The sequence below is a fragment of the Polypterus senegalus genome, chromosome 15 (genome assembly GCF_016835505.1).
Source record: "Polypterus senegalus isolate Bchr_013 chromosome 15, ASM1683550v1, whole genome shotgun sequence".
Classification (NCBI taxonomy): Eukaryota; Metazoa; Chordata; class Cladistia; order Polypteriformes; family Polypteridae; genus Polypterus; species Polypterus senegalus.
This window is the reverse complement of record NC_053168.1, coordinates 66,088,493-66,106,231: the sequence shown is the minus strand read 5'-3', so window position 1 is coordinate 66,106,231 and position 17,739 is coordinate 66,088,493. Positions and strand designations below refer to the sequence as shown.

Genomic DNA, 17,739 nt, shown 5'->3' with positions numbered 1-17,739 from the left:
CTTGACCTCATTCTGTTTGTTGTCTTAATTTTTTTTTGTCAAAAATATTTTTGCAAGAAGCCTAAAGTAAAATAATAATAAAAATAAAATAGAAACGTATATGACAATACAGTAAGTTTTAATTAATATTGCCTTAGTGTAAAACTTATATCTGAAGAAGATATATAGGTACAATTTTCTATTTTTTTACCTCATGAACCTTTTTTATACAATTTCATTATAGACAACATTTCTTGTAAATATTCTGTCTGAGTCTGGCAACAGTTTGTCTTGATTAGGACCATCTAAACCTTGACAACAACATCTGGAAAACTTCTAACTCTTGATAATGCAACATATAACTGACCATGGCTGAATACTGGTTCTGACAAATAAATGGCAACTTTTTCTAAGGCTTGCTCTTCTGAGTCTTTCTCTTCTAGCGTTTTTCTGACGGTCATTTTTTTTTCCTTCAATTGATCTATTTGCTCATATTTTTCTTTGTCTTTCAGCCATTCTTTTGTTGATGTTTACTTGTTGAGCTGATCGTTCTTCCAGGAGATGTTGCTTATATAGGATTTGATTGTCTGTGTCTTTTGTCCTACTTGATGTGTCCTTTTTTTTGGGTGGCATGTTGTTAGTAGATACATCCGTAATATTTTCTCTTACAGTAATACTGGCTTGTATCTGGCTGTAATATGTGTCAGTGTATTGTGTGTCTTTAATTTTCTCTCGCAGTAATACTGGTTTGTATTTCCATAAAATGCCTGTAATTTTCTCTGACAGTAATACTGGCTTTGATGTCCGTAATATGACTTTAATTTTCTGTCACAAAGTGTGGGCAATCAGCAGAGTGTCCCCAGCAACTGATGTAATGTGTGGCGTGCTGCTTATAATCGTGCCTGTGGCGTCTCCCCAGTAAGTACTGTGCAGTTCCCCAGCGAGTATTTTAATCTGTGGTGGCATGCAGCTGATTATTTTATGTGTGGCGTCTCCCCAGCAACAGATTTTATGTGTGCGGCAGCGACTACCCAATCAGCACTCTCCCCAGCAATGGTGTCGTTTATATCTCATCATGCGCGGCTGTGGCAAGGCCATTCACTGTGTGCCCAGCTTCCAGTGTGTGTGCTTTATTTGCTTATCATGCGTGGCCGTGGCAAGGCCATTGACTGTGCGCCCATCTTCCAGTGTGTGTGTGTCCACGGTGCCGAGCGCATGGGCAGGGCATGGTACGATGTGTGGCGCGGCTCGCACATGCGCACTTCACCAGAAGACACACACACACGGACACCTGGACGCACACAGGGGTTTTATTAAAGAGGATGCACAGTGTAATCTTGATTAGCAGGACCAGTCTAATTTATATGCAGAGTATGTAAAAATAGGCCTAACACAGACTTATGAGGTACCAATTTTTTTGTCCACAAGGGATTTTAATACTGAATTAGCCAAAATCACAAAACCAATCAGTGGCATCGTTCTCCAGAGTAGACTAAGAGAGGGCAACATTTTTAATAAACAAGCAAATGAATCCAAACAAATATGATGGACCATATGACGATACTGCCCTTGATCTTAAAGTACATATGGCTTTACATTGTGCCTACACACATTTCTGTACAATTGCCAATAAATGCCTTCCATCAAGATCAAATACGTAGAAAGAAAACACCTATAAAGTTAACCTTTTTGCTTACAAAAATTTACCACAAGACACAATTGAGTGCATACAGAAAAAAGAAGTGAAAAACTCACAGTCTTACACTGAAATTCTTAGAAATGAAACACATTAAAAAGAGCTTTGTTCAACTTAGTATTGTTCTGCCATGTAGAAGTAAAGCTACAGCTATCCATAATTAATGAAAGTTATAACATTGAACAATATAATATATGGTTAATGTCTTTATGCTGACATTCATTTATCATTTTAGCCTCTGTTACTGAAATATCTTTGAAAAGGAGGTGAATTTCAATGAGCATCCATATGTGTAGCTTTGCCGAATCAAGTGATTTGGACTCACATTCTGAAAAACTGATAGTTACTGCTACCATTCAGGACTGGAATTTGATACTCCTCCTCTAGTGCAGGGGTCTCCAACCTTTTTTCCCCTGAGAGCTACTTTTACAAAATGAAAATGGCCGAGTGCTACTCATATTTTCTAACGTTTATTCTGATAGCTTATTTCAACCCAAACAAACTGAATAAGCTTGTTTTGCCTGAACATTTACAAAATGTTGGTGTCCACAACTCACATTTTGCATTAAAACATCACAAAAAATATTTAGTTGACCTGCAAGTGCATTCTGTATGTCTGTTGCATTTTCTAGCGTATCTCACACTATTGATTTAAAACATGAATGCTGTCAAAATAAAACAATGCAATTACAAATACACAGATATTACTTATTTATTTGTCATCTTGTTACATGTCACTGTTTCACTTTATTCATATGTCCAGTTCCATGTGTGATGTGTTTTTTAGTTAGTCAAATGACTGGCACTGCATGGAGTCAACAAGAGAGGTGTATGGTGGAGTGGAGCCACTTAGGTTCACACTTATGGAGTCATTTAAATGTTCATCTGTCAGTCTTGTTCTGAACTTTGATTTCATGACATTCATCTCAGAAAAGGCAGACTCACGGAGGTATGGAGACCCAAACAAAGCAGACATTTTCAGAGCTGCTTGGTGAAGATTCTTATAGTTATCTGGCTCTACTAAACTCCTGAAATGCTGAGAATGCTGTTGAGACTTTAACTGCACATTATTTTGAAGGTTTACTAATATATAATATATAAAATCCAATGTCTCTCTGTCTGTATGACTGTCTGTCTGTCCACTTTTCACAAGAGAACTACTTAACGGATTTAGATTGGGTTTTTTTCTATAATTTGCTTGAACATTACGGTTGATTTTGCAACTTCTCTCATTTCGCTATGTATCAAAGTTCATCTGCCGTACCGATTTACCATTTGCACAAATCTGAGTAAAACGCAGTGGGCAGAGGGGAGGGGCCTTCCTCACTCACTCGCCAGCTTCGGGGTGTGTTCCTTAACTCTGCTTAGATAGCGAACGAGAGAACTATTGAATTCAACTTTGTTTGATAAAGTGTTACTTGAGATTGAGTTCCTTAAGTGTATGCCACAGTGAAAAGATAGATTACAATTCAGATTGTGGATCGTGATATGACTTTTTGGAAAGATAGCCCACCCCTAATTTGACTAATCAAGTTTTCAAATTTATGGAGGAGTCATTAATTCGTTGGCGAGCTACTTGGAAAGGGTTTCCGAGCTACCGGTAGCTCACGAGCGACGTGTTGGAGACCCCTGCTCTAGAGTGATCAGATTGTGCACAAGTACCAGAGTGTTTCCATCATAGAATCTGACCAGATCTCAAAAGAGTGGGTTTCTAAATAGTTTCTGGCCTAAGCAAGCAAGTCAGGCCAAAGTTAGTTGGACACCGATATTTGCCTGAGCTGGATGCTGCAAAGGGCCAGTTGTCCTGCTTTATGTAGTCATTTAGGCTAGGACTAATGCTGGAGGCAGCTCTGTGTTAGGGAATAGTCAGGGTTTATTCTGTGGCTCAAATGTGTTTTCTTTTTATTTAATCTTTTTGCTGTATTTTAAGTATTATTCTGTAAATGTTATTGAACAGGTTTGTGCTTCCTTTTTGTATATTATTATGTTACTCCCAATTCTGTGTCTTATGTTCCTTGTTTTTTATTATTCCTTTGACTATCTTTAAATATAAAGAACATCGTTTATGTTACTATGTGCCAGGGGTTTATATGGTTCCCCATCTCCCTCATCAATGATTTTTTCAGCCTTGGCTTAATTGCTCTTTGTGCATGCAATGAAGCCTGCTTCTTGAGTTTGGGGCCCTTATCTGGAGTCTTGAGGCCTAGTTTTTGTTAACAGCCAGTTTCCGAGCTTCATAAGCCCTGCTGCATCATAACACTGTGTATATTGGGTTTTTCAGTAGGTGACACGTATTCCTCTATCTCTCTGTTGGGCAGCAGAGAATCCAAAAATGGCAATATTGGAGCTTTTTCACAGGAGCATCAGGAGCAGTTCAAACCTTCTAATCTATACTAATAAAAGGCAAAGCCCTCACTCACTCACTCACTCACTCACTGACTCATCACTAATTCTCCAACTTCCCGTGTGGGTGGAAGGCTGAAATTTGGCAGGTTCATTCCTTACAGCTTCCTTACAAAAGTTGGGCAGGTTTTATATCGAAATTCTACGCGTAATGGTCATAACTGGAAGCAGTTTTTCTCCATTTACTGTAATGGAGATGAGCTTCAACGCCGTGGGGGCGGAGTTTCGTGTGACATCATGCCTCCCACGTAATCACGCAGTACATAGAAAACCAGGAAGACCTCAAAAAAGCGCTCAAGAAAACATGCATTATATAATTGAGAAGGCAGCGAAACAATAAGAAGCGAGCGAGTGACATATACAACCATATTCATGAGTTCTGCTACTTCGGAAACAAAGCACGATGTAAACCTACACTTTAAATTAAGTTCATAGACAGGCTGCGCTGGCGTTTGTAATTTAGTGCCTGCCCATATAAGGCCGTCCGTCAGCGGCAATCCAATAGCAAACTGCCACGGGTAAATATTCCCGGGTGAAGGACTGTGCTTATGGAGAGGAAGATGAGATGGTCAGGGTGGTGTTTGACACAAACTCAGCGAAACTGCGAGAGAAAGTTTTAAGTGCCAGGACTAAGGTAACATTAAAAACAGCCATGGACATAACACGAGATGGCACCAGCACAGCTGGGAACCTTCGATGCATGTACACCGAGTGGCTCACGTGAACTGACGCAGTGCACAGATAAAAAGCAACAGTTCCAAAGAGCGCTGAACAAAACCGAATTACACAATTGAAAAGGCAGCAAAAAATATGAAGCGCCTGATAAGCATATTCATAAATGCAGCTACTGTGGAAACAAAGCACACGGTGGAAAAAGTCAATGTCCCGCTAAAGGAAGACAGTGTAAAAAAAACCCGTGCATGCAGTGTGTCAGGTCTCAGATAAAGAAGAAGATGAGCTGTTTATTGATGCAGTAAGAAACGAATCGATGAATGAAACCTGTCATCTTTACAACGATTGACAAACACGGAATGTAACTTGAACACAACACATCCTACAAATCCGAACCTGATTGAAAGAAATAATGAGAATCAAATCCTTGATGACAGCAACACTCAGTAACACTCACAAAACAAATACTGTATATTGACAGTCATGTTACGTTATTTTTAAAATGTTCCCTTTTCTTTTCTACCTTTTTAACACACTACTTCTCCGCTGCGATACGCTGGTATATATATATGTATATATATATATCCCGCTCTACATACTCGAATAATGGATACTTTATTCGCCATCAATGATTGTTTTGGTAAAGCCATACTCAGTGTATTCATTAGATGAACGGTAAAAAAGTAAGAGCGAGGGAGGATGACTCATTGAGGCATGCAGGCTGTAGTCTTGCCAACTCTATCTGAATTGCGCGATCACATTTGAAAAATATATCTTTTCAAGTTCTATTTAGTCCATATGTGTCAAACTCAAGGGCGCGGGCCACATCCGCCCGGCGTAATTATATCCGCCCCGAGATCATTTTATATACTGTATTATTGTTATTAATGGCCCGGGTATATGAAGCGCTGGTAACACAATAAACTACAGATCCCATAATGCAGCGCTTCAGCTGCCTTGCCAACACTTACCGCGTTAATCAAGTCTACCTTATGATGCTGCAAGTTATTGCGGCTATAGTTATTGCGCACTGAGTTTGCACGGCGCTTTGGTGACTTTGAAGAACAAAAAAAGTCCGTCTACATGCGGCTCGAACCTTGTGCATGTTTGGTAACACATATCTGTGTGAGAAGCTCTTCTCAGTGATAAAGACTAACAAAACAGCACACAGGAGTCGCCTCACTGATGAGCACCTGCAATCCATCCTGAGAATCTCCACAACACAGAACTTCACAGCAAACAGAAACGAACTTGTGGCCAAAAAAAGATGCCAGGCGTCCAGCTCTAAAATGACATATGAGCAAAGACAACTGAATGATTTGATTTGTTATTGCACGTAAGAGCGGGAGTCAACCGTTTTAACAAACAGCGTATTGCACTGATCTCGAAATAGCTGTGTGTGTATATATGTAGATATGTATGTATATGTATATATATGTTTATATATGTATTTGTGTGTATGTATGTATGTGTGTATGTATATGTAGATATATATATATATATATGTATATATGTGTATATGTATATATATATATGTTTATGTGTGTGTGTGTGTAAATATATATATATATATATATATATATATATGACAACAACACTCATCACTCACAACAGTGACAAAACAATTACATTGACAATCAGGTTACGTTATTTTCAAAATGTTTCCTTTTCTTTTCATTGCTTCTTTAACACACTACTTCTCCGCTGAAGCGCGGGTATTTTGCTAGTATTTATATAAAAACATGGAATGGAGATACAAATAAGTATTCAGCAGAGGAATATCCAGTTTTATTTTTAATGTTTTGTTATTTTTTTATTCAGGTTATTTTTATATTGCATGCCTTCTGTTGACAAGCACTGAGTACTTCATATTACCAAATAGATTAAATTAAATACATCTGTGAAAATGAAAACCTGATGCTATGAAACTTAGTAACACCATGCTGTCTATGTTAATAAAAATGCTTATAAATATCTACTTTGTAGCAGAGCTCGCTAAGCATCAGCTAGGAGAAGTCAGCAAGTAGAGATGAGTGACTAGAGACAGTCAAGGAAGAGCACAGCTAATTCGGGAATCCTGCATCCATTTAAGCATTAAGGGTCTGTTGGTGTTTTAATGTGTTGCTTTTGAAACCTGGCTGGTTTGTAGTCATTGAAATCAAAAACATTAAAGGCAGTGTAAACAAGGTTCTTAAAGAATTATGGAGTTTGGATATATGGTTTATGTCAGGACTCTGGCAGTAACATTTTAAATCAAATTATGTCTCTTAATGCTACTTACAGTAAGAACACTGCCAAAAAGTGGCACTGTGTAATAATAATAGCATATACTATTTTTAAAAAGCAAACTTTGTTTACTTTTCCTACAGAGATGTGCATTGTGGATACCTGCTATGTTCCAACATTTCCCCTGCACCAAGACTTGGAGAGCTACAGGGTGGTCTGACTTCCTATTCAGTGGTACAACAAAGTTCAGCTTTGGACTGCAGGTAATTCAAATATCACTTGTGAATGAAAAATAAATGTCCTGGTAATAAATGAATTCCAAATAAGTGTACACCATCCATTTACAGAAGCAATTATTTTTTTCCTTTAGCTAATAATAAAATAAAGTTACTTTAGGATATAATTGACATTTCATGATAACATTTTGCAGTACATTAAATTATTCAGCATTTGGCTGCATGGCAATATTCTTGTTTCCTGTGCTGCGGTTAATTAATAAATTTCAAATAATAAAAAAGTAAAAGCTGCTATTATTTGATATCTAAATACAAAGAACACCTTGTTCAACATAATTATTTATTCTGGTCAAATACTCTATGCCATAGTTTTTTCATAATAAGTAATGACTAGGAATTTTTTAAAACAGTATTTGTTTTTTTATCTTGTCTTATAGTGGAGGCCATGTAATGATAGATGATGACATGGATCTCGGATATGTGGAAGATGGAACCCCTTGTGGAGCTGAAATGATGTGCTTTGACCACAGATGTGTTTCTGTGCAAGTGTTTAATTTTAGCACCTGTCCTGGAACTACCGATAAAATGATTTGTTCAGGCCATGGGGTATGTTTGTCAAATTTTTAGTATAAAATAGACAGCAATAGCTCTTTAACATTTACCTTGTACATCTTCCTATTTTAATGGGTTGGAAATTGTAACCTTAAGGATTGTTAATTTCCGGCGCCGCACCCGAGTGGCAGCCTTTCCAGAAGCTCCGTATATGACTTTATCTTTTTACCTTTTTATCTCTATTTTTCTCTATTTCACTGATCACTTCTACCACTTTCTTTTATGTGGAATTGGTCCCTGGATACTTTCTACTATTTTACCACTTGACATGGATTTTTACACTCCAAGAATCGCCTATTCAAGTAGTCAGCTTAAAGCACTGAGAAGAAATGCTTATGCCGGTGTGGTTCCTTATTTACCTGACGAGGTAAGAAGACGATATCGGGCAGCCGAGCCGCAAAGATAAAAGATAAGATTAAATCGAGACAACTTGAGAGAAAATGACGTTATAAACCGTCTGTGCCTTCTGTTATCCTGGGAAATGTGAACTCACTACCAAATAAGATCGATGAACTGGCTGTGCTGGTGAAAAATGTCAGAACCTACAGAGAATGCAGCTTGCTGTGTTTTAGTGAAACGTGGCTAACGTCTACCATCCCAGATGCTAACGTGGAGCTACCCGGGTTTAGCACAGTTAGAGCGGACAGAGACGCAAGTACCTGTGGAAAGAAGAAAGGAGGAGGACTCGCTCTCTATGTCAATACAAAGTGGTGCAACTCAGGACATGTAAACGTTAAAATCTCTACTTGCTGCAGGGACATCGAACTTTTGGCCATAAGTCTGCGTCCCTATTACTTGCCAAGAGAGTTTGGACACGTGATTGTTGTTATTGTTTACATCCCCTCAAGCGACGGCGATGGCGAGTGACATCATCCATTCCGCAGTTGCTAGGTTACAAACGCAGCACCCTGAGGCACTTGTGCTAATCGCTGGAGACTTTAACCATGTAACGCTGGACAAAACATTACCTGCCTTCTCCCAGTATGTGGATTGTAACACCCGGGGAAACAGGACTATCGACCTACTGTATGCAAACGTTAAAGACGCATACAGCGCCACCCCGCTGCCTGCGCTTGGGAAAGCAGATCATAACCTGGTTCTGCTTCAGCCTCAATACAAACCAAGAGTGAGGGCGCTACCTACAACCATTCAGGAAGTGGTCCCCTGAGGCAGAGCAGGCTCTAAGAGACTGCTTTGGAACTACAGACTGGGATATATTGCTGGGTCACATAGTGAGAACATTGAAGAGGCTGTTGAATGCACAACTGATTACATCAACTTCTGTATGGACATTGTAGTTCCAGTAAGAACAGTACTGCTGCTATGCTAACAACACATCAAGGGCCTTTTGAACCAGAAGAAAAGGGCTTTTAAAGGCGGTGATCAGCATGAGCTCAAGCGTGCAGAAGGAACTCCGAGTCCAGCTCAGGGCGAAAGAGCAGTACAGGAGAAAGCTGGAGCAGAAGTTGCAGAACAACAGCATGAAGGAAGTGTGGGATGGGATGAAGATTATCACTGGCTGCAGCTCGCGGGTGCCACCATCGAGACAGACGTGGAGAGAGCAAACCAAATGAACAACTTCTTTAATAGGTTTGATCACTAACCCACTCTCACCTCGAGTACTGCATCCTCCAACCATCCTTCTGCTGATACCAGCATAGGTGAGACATCCCCACCCACAATTACAGCAGCCCAGGTGAGCAGCGAGCTGAAAAGACTTGTGCCAGCAAAGCAGCGGGTCCAGATGGTGTATCGCCACGACTGCTGAAGGCCTGTGCGTTGGAACTGGGGAGTCCTCTACAGCGCATCTTCAACCTGAGCCTGGAACAGGGAGAGTCCCAAGGCTTTGGAAAACATCTTGTATCACCCTGTCCCAAAGGTATCACGTCCTAGTGAGCTGAATGACTTCCGCCTGTTGCTCTGACGTCACATCTGATGAAGACCATGGAGCGGCTGCTGCTTCACCACCTGAGGCCACAGGTCCGCCACGCCTGACCCTCTGCAGTTCGCATACCAGGAGAAGGTGGGAGCGGAGGATGCCATCATCTATATGCTACACCGATCCCTCTCCCACCTGGACAGAGGCAGTGGTGCTGTAAGAATTATGTTTTGGACTTCTCTAGCGCCTTCAACACCATCCAACCTCTGCTCCTTAGAGACAAGCTGACTGAGATGGGAGTAGACTCACACCTGGTGGCATGGATTGTGGACTATCTTACAGACAGACCTCAATATGTGCGTCTTGGGAACTGCAGGTCTGACATTGTGTTCAGCAATACAGGGGCACCGAGGGGACTGTACTTTCTCGGTCCTGTTCAATCTATATACATCAGACTTCCAATATGACTCGAGTCCTGCCACGTGCAAAAGTTCGCTGATGACACTGCTATTGTGGGCTGCATCAGGAGTGGGCAGGAGGAGGAGTACAGAAGCTAATCAAAGACTTTGTTAAATGGTGCGACTCAAACCACTTACACCTTAACACCAGCAAGACCAAGGAGCTGGTGGTGGATTTTAGGAGGCCCAGGCCCCTCATGGACCCTGTGATCATCAGAGGTGACTGTGTGCAGAGGGTGCAGACCTATAAATATCTGGGAGTGCAGCTGGATGACAAATTGGACTGGACTGCCAATACTGATGCTCTATGTAAGAAAGGTCAGAGCAGACTATACTTTCTGAGAAGGTTGGCATCCTTCAACATCTGCAGTAAGATGCTGCAGATGTTCTACCAGACGGTTGTGGCGAGTGCCCTCTTCTACGCGGTGGTGTGCTGGGGAGGCAGCATAAAGATGAAAGACGCCTCACGCCTGGACAAACTTGTTAAGAAGGCAGGCTCTATTGTAGGAGTAAAGTTGGACAGTTTAACATCTGTGGCAGAGCGACGGGCATTAAGCAAACTCCTGTCAATCATGAATAATCCACTGCATCCACTGAACAGTGTCATCTCCAGGCAGAGGAGTAGCTTCAGTGACAGACTTTTGTCACTGTCTTGCTCCACTGACAGACTGAGGAGATCGTTCCTCCCCCACACTATGCGACTCTTCAATTCCACCCGGGGGAGTAAATGCTAACATTACTCAAAAGTTATTGTCTGCTTTTTATTTTATTTTTTCATTTTTTTCATTTTTATTACTATTTAATTTAATATTGTTTCTTTGTATCAGTATACTGCTTCTGGATTATGTGAATTTCCCCTTGGGATTAATAAAGTACCTATCTAACTATGTATCTATCTAAAGAGAGCTTACGAGGTATTTTAGAATGAAAAATGATAACATATTGTTCTATTGTGGAAAGGCATTGGGGGATACCTCATCTCAAATCTCATACCTTTTCTTACCTACACAGATTCTTTTTATGTGTAATAGTGTAATACCTAATTCTCTTTTACTCTGACCTTTAATAGCAACCGTGATATACAGCTTGTGCTTTATTCTGCATCTCACTGCTGTATCAGGTCTTTTCAGACCACACTTTATTTTATATCATGGTACCATCTTAATTTTACTGGAGCATCCTCCTCTTTTGCTGATCTAACTATGCACTTTCTTATTAGTGGTACAGTACATAGAAATGTAAGCTAGACAATCAGGCAGTTCCAATAGTTTAATATTGTAATGTTTAGAATATGAATACTATATCATCCTATTTGCCAAAGATAAAGCAAATCAAGATGCGACAGTCCACACCTGGTTTTCAGTCTTGCAGGTGGCTCTGGTCTTGTCTTGCTTTTCGGTGTCTTAATCTGCTCTATACTGTACGTGTACCTCAGTTATGGTGGTGGTAGAGGAACTTGATCAGGCCATCGTCTAATCTAATCTAAATTCTAAATTAATTTAAGGTATGGTGTGATCTTGTCCCTGAGGGTCTCATAAAACTTGCCAGCCCCCAAAATGTCTATGACCTTTTATTCAGGTTCTCGCAAAACTTAAGTTTCCTATTTCCCAGGCAGCCAGCTTCGCTTTTCAGAGCTCATAAACCTAACTAACACCTCTGACCTCAGAAGCAATACTTGTGTAACTTGCCATTCAAATAAGCTGTTTTGCTTATCACACTCATCAGTAACCAAATAACATTTTACAAGATATTTCCGAAAACAACATAACTCATGACCGTAATTTGTTCCAAAACTCTGGTCATAACCCGATTCGGTCGTGACCCGAATATAATTTCCCTCATAAGATTGTATGTAAATACAATTAATCCGTTTCAGACTGTACGAGCTGTAAGTAAATATATTTTTTTAAGCTTTTTTAGTACAAAAATAGTTAATTATACCATAGAATGCACAGTGTAATAGTAAATAAATGTAAAAACATTGAATAACACTGAGAAAACTTTGAACAACAGAGAAAACTAACATTGCAAGAGTTTGCGCTACACTCTTACGAACCGCTCTCTGTAAACACTTTTTTTAATGAGTTTTAAGCACAGGGAAACAAAATGAAAGTTTGCAAAATCCTTAATTTATACAAAAACTAACCATAAACAACCAAGAAAACTAACCTTGCATGAGTTGAGTCCTGGTGTGAAGGAAGTGAGGAGGAAGCTGGGTGGAGAGGATGTTACAGTTTTGAGGGAGAGTTCGGCTCCTCGATGTCCTCATTGTCCACTTCAAGATCCATGCTCTTGCCCATGGACACAATCTCATCTTGATTTTTACATCAGCACTAGTGTTAGCACACAGCAAAATGGTTAACGTCTTCTTCATTGGTTTATGGCCAGACATAGCCTTCTCTTCCTGGGTGATGTAGGTCCTCTTCGGCATCTTCTTCCAGAACAATCTGGTCTCGTCGCAGTTGAACACTTGTTGCGGGATGTAGCCTTCGTCCTCTACGAATTTTGTGAAGTTGTTCATGAATTCCTCCGCAGCTGCAGCGTCGGAACTAGCAGGCTCGCCATGCCTTACCACACTAAGAATGCCACTTCTCTTGTGAAACTTTTCAGACCATCCTCTACTGGCTTTAAATTCCTCACCTTCACCACTCGAAGAAGGATTGTTTTGCAGCAAATCGCCATGAATCTTCCTGGCTTTCTCGCATAACATCGCCTTGTTTACGCTATCCCCTATAAGTTGCTTCTTGTTCAACCACACTAGCAACAGTTTTTCCACCTCTTCCAGCAATTGAGGCCTCTGCTTGGTTATCATTGTAACTCCCTTTGCATCATCAGCTGCTTTAATGGCCTCTTCCTGCTTTAGAATAGTCGAAATTGTAGATTTCGACTTCTTGTTCTTGGCACCAATATAAGTAACACGAACGCCACACACATACTTTTCACTGATTTCTTTCTTTAATTCGATTTCAGTTTTCTTCAAACCTTTCTTCTCACCAACACTACCACTCTTCACCTGCTTAGAGGCCATGGTTAATTGCAAAATGAATGCAAAAGTACATTAAATAGAGCACAAAGAGTTCACAGCGAATGCACGCACGTCTGACCGAGACAATGTACAGGGAGAGACTGAACATGTGCGGAAATCATTGGGGCGTACAAACTGGAAGGGAAACTGGCCGGCAGTGTTTTTGTTTGCCACCAGAGCGTGTGGTTGTGAACAGATGCAAAAGTTTGGCAAACTTTTTGATCATAACCCGATTTGTACATGTTTGGAAATGTTCATGACCAGAGGTTTTACTGTAATAAGGTCTATATGCGGAGCATAAGATGCTTTAACTTTTGCAGAGTAGATGGTCATTATGTAAACTCTGAGGTGAATGCTTCTTGTTGTGTTGTTATTTCCATGAATTTATTAAGCATTGACAATGTCAGGAGCAAATTTAAAGCAAGCTTGAAAGTTTAAGCTGTTGCAGTATGCTAGGTTAAAAGGTGGGGTGGTAGATAAACATGTCACCTTATAGTGATTGGACTCTAATTTAGATTAGACTAGATAAAATAAATCTTATTAATCCCAAAGGGAAATTTACAATTCCAATTTCCTCCTGCGATGCCTCCTTTTGGAGACTCAGATTTCCTTCAATAAAGTCCAAAAGCACGTTTTACGTTTAGTGGAGGATTTAATTTTGTTCTGTACAGGTCTGAACAAAGAAATAGACTGTAGAACCACTTAGTGTTGATTCATGCTTGATGCTTTTTGCTGAAATGATATGCTTCAGTTTGCTGTGACCCTGTACTGTAGAAAATGGACAAATGTCTATAGTTCATACTTTACTTGGTAAAGTAGATTTAAAATGAAAAAAAAGTAAATGACACTTGTTTTGTGGGTACTAATTAAATAACAGTTTATTGTCATCATTATAGTTTACAAAAGTCTTATTTTTAACATGAGAGGCATTATTTAGCAAAAGAATTTGTGGGTTTGTATAACTTTTGGTATGCTCTGTTTAAATCCAACCATCCTTTAGAAATAGGACATATAAGAATTAAATACAATTTAAAAAAAAATCTTAATTTAATAATAGCAGCTCTTTGTCTTTGATTTTAAATCAAAGCAGAGAAGGCCGTATAATGGAAGTATAGATTAAAATGAGTAAAAGGTAAAAAGTGTTTTACTGGTAGATCTTTCATTGTTGTGGGGAGAAATGAGAAGAATTTCATGAACCTAATATACATACGAGGTGTGGCAGAAAAGTAATGAGACTGATTTTTTATTTACCAAAGTTTTTATTTTTTTCAAACATCAATGTTATCCCCTTCAAAGTAGTTCCCTTGGGCAGCTACACACCAATGGAGACGTTGTTCCCACTGTTGGTAGCAGCGCTGGAAGTCTTCAACCGGTATGGTCTTCAGCATGTCCGTTACACTCTTTTGGATGTTTTCTAAAGTCCCGAAATGACGTCCTTTGAGGACATTTTTCAGTTTAGGAAAAAGGAAAAAGTCACACAGACTGAGGTCAGGTGAATAAGGGGGCTGGGGAACCACAGGAATGCCTTTTGAGATCAAAAATTCTGTTATGGAGAGGGCAGTTTTTTGGCACCATTTTGGCACAGACCTTTCGCATGTGCAAATGTTCAGTCAAAATTTGATGAACGGTAAATCTGTTCAAATTTAATTGTTCACTCAACATTCTTAATGTTAAACGACGGTCTGATCTCACAAGAGTGTTCACACATTCGATGTTTTCATTGGTTTTCCCTGAATGGTGTTCATCTTCAACGTGTTTTCTGCATTCCAAAAATGATTTGTGCCAGTGAAAAACTTGAGCTCGGGATAAAGAATGTTCCCCATAGGCCTGTTTTAACTTTTCAAACGTCACACTTGCCGTTTAATGGCACAACGTTTCTCCAAATTCCGCTGTTCCATTTTGTGTGACGGACAACCAAAAACACAACTTCGCTAATAGCAGTCACAAAAATCACATAGTTAACGGAAGGAGTTGAAACTCGCACTGAGCTATGGGAGGGTACTGATACACGTGCTTTATCAAGGACAACAGCGCAGCGTTGCCAGATCGCTTGCAGTGTTGCCAGTCTCATTACTTTTCTGCCACACCTCGTAAAAAACACAGTGAAAACATTGCATGAGGTAACAGCACCTAACCAGATACAATGTCTTTCATATTACTGTTGTTGAGTGGTTATTAACCTGTAGAATTATGGATGTTTAATTTTGTATTTATAGCTCAGAACTACTTAAAGCTAATTCAGTATGATAAATGTCATTTTTTGTTTGTCTATTAGCCTTTTTATTTGTCACCTTACTTTTAGAAAACTGTTCCTTCAAACTGGCAATGTATTATCACTAGTGTGTTTAAAAAATAATGCTTACAAGTCACTTTTTTGAATCTGATAACTGGAATATTGCAAAAAAGTCATCCCATAAACACTATCTCACAATACTCTATACTCTCATGCAAAGTTGCTTCCAGCCTCTCGAGCTCTGGATTACAGCTACGAGGATGCTCTCAATTTCAGTTTACATAGCTCTATGTCTTCTGCCTTTTTTCCACTGAATAACACCGTACGGTGCTGATGGAAATAAATAAATGCTTAGAAACCCTCCTCTGAAAATCAGACTGGGTCACATTCATAACAAGGTATATTTTCCCACTTGAAAAAAATCTCTACTGATGAGAAAGGGATTCCTTTAGGATTTCATTTTACTTAATAGTTATGATTCACTGTAGCCTAACTCCCTTTTGTGATTAGATTAGTTTGCTTTTCATCTGAATGTCATCTTTGGTGTTCTTATTATTTTATGCTGCATAATTTGACTTTCATAAAGCAACACTTTGTTACATCGGTTTATTTAGCTGTAAACACTTCAGTGGTTTGAAAAAGTACCACAAAGGTTTGTAGTCGTTGCAAAGAGTATTACCATGGAAACATAAAAGGTTTGTTTTGTTTGTTACAAATATGTTGTGTTATACAAGTTTAATGATAATTTTAAATTGTACAAATAAGCCTGTTTGCCAAGATAGCATAAAAGGGTTTAGATGGTACACTTGACATAGCATACATGAGACAAAGCTAATTAGTTGGTGCACAAACTAAAACACCGCATAAAAACACACTAACATGAAATTCCCCCATTATACCACAGTTACAAACATGAAGGATTTTTTTCTCTTCTAAATGCTATAGTATCTCTTATTTAAGTAAAGCAGATCCCTCGATTCTGCATCATCAAGCTCGGGTCAGGTTTGTCACCCAGATTCTCCAAGGAGCATAACTAGGACAGTTTTATCAAGGAAGATAGTTTCTTCACCATACTGCAATGGTTCCATATCACCAGAGGTTATTGATTAATTCGAGGTATAGCCTGACAAATTAATTGATTATTCAGGCATTTCAGGTCCAGAGAGTGCTATGTATAATGAATTCTCATCAGATCTCTGCACACCCAGGTCCTAAAAAATCCATTCGATGTCCTGGTGGCAAACAGGCTTAATGGAAAAACAAGTTCAGGATAAGGGAGTGTTGTATTAAGAATGATGAAAATGTTTTTAAGTAACACTCTAGAATAATGTAAGTGAAGACAAGAATAGGCTATGAGCATCTTTCACCTTTCACAAAACTACATGCAGGTTGAAGTATAATCCAAGTACAGTAAAGCTCACTAGAGCACTACCTGCTATATCTCAAAATATAACATTTTAATCAAATAAATTCTCCACACTGAATAGGATTACCTGATTTACAGCATTTACTTTTTAAAAATAGCTGTTTTTGCTCTTTGCTAGTAAAAATAACTATTCTAATTTGTGTATTTCTGAGAAATCAGTCAGTCAGCAATAACAAATACAAATTTTTATATTGATAGCTCTGGCCAGTTTGATGATATAGCCTCTAGTGTGAACCTCTCATTGTTTGCATCCTGCTTCATATCCTAGCCTAGGGACCTTTTTAGGTGGAATTTGCATTCTCTCTATCAGTTTGCATGGATTTCTATTGGTAACACTGATTTCCTTCCTCATAAGCAATACGTTTTTAATTTGGAATTGCATGAGTTAGTCTGAGTGCACTGGGCCCCATGTAGAGTTGTTGTCTTTCTTTGCTTCTGCTGCTGAAATAAAATTCAAGCTCATTTCAGCTCTCACCAAGAAAAATATAACACAACTTTCTTGTATCTAAATATCCATCTATTTTCTTAATCAGTTATATACAATACAGGGTTACTGGGAGTTGGTATCTATGCCAGCAGCCCTGGGTGCAAGAAAGAGGCTAATCCTAGAGACACTCAGCATAGAAACCCACTGTCACTCACACAAGACTAATCAACCTTTACTATACAATATCTACTCTCTATATATAAAATCCTAAGCCTAAAAGAGCGATGATTTTATGTGATGTTTTTATGTCACGTTTTTTGTCTAAATCGAGTTTATTTTAAAACCTGCATATATATGTTTGGTATCATTCTTTTCAGAGTTTATCGAACTTTAATGTGATGTTGTTAGATTTTCAGATTCTTATTCCATTTTTAAATTATAAACTAAAAAATATCAAGAACTCGTGC

The 17,739-nt window shown here is 39.1% G+C and overlaps 1 protein-coding gene across 1 annotated transcript in view; it reads left to right on the top strand.

The window, feature by feature from the left end:
* Nucleotides 1–17,739, top strand: part of adam22 (ADAM metallopeptidase domain 22) — a 418,045-nt gene that overhangs the window by 342,291 nt on the left and 58,015 nt on the right. The window contains exons 22-23 of the mRNA XM_039737656.1: nt 7,120–7,239; nt 7,650–7,818. Of these exons, the coding sequence (XP_039593590.1) occupies nt 7,120–7,239; nt 7,650–7,818 (289 nt within the window). The remainder of the gene's footprint in view (nt 1–7,119; nt 7,240–7,649; nt 7,819–17,739) is intronic.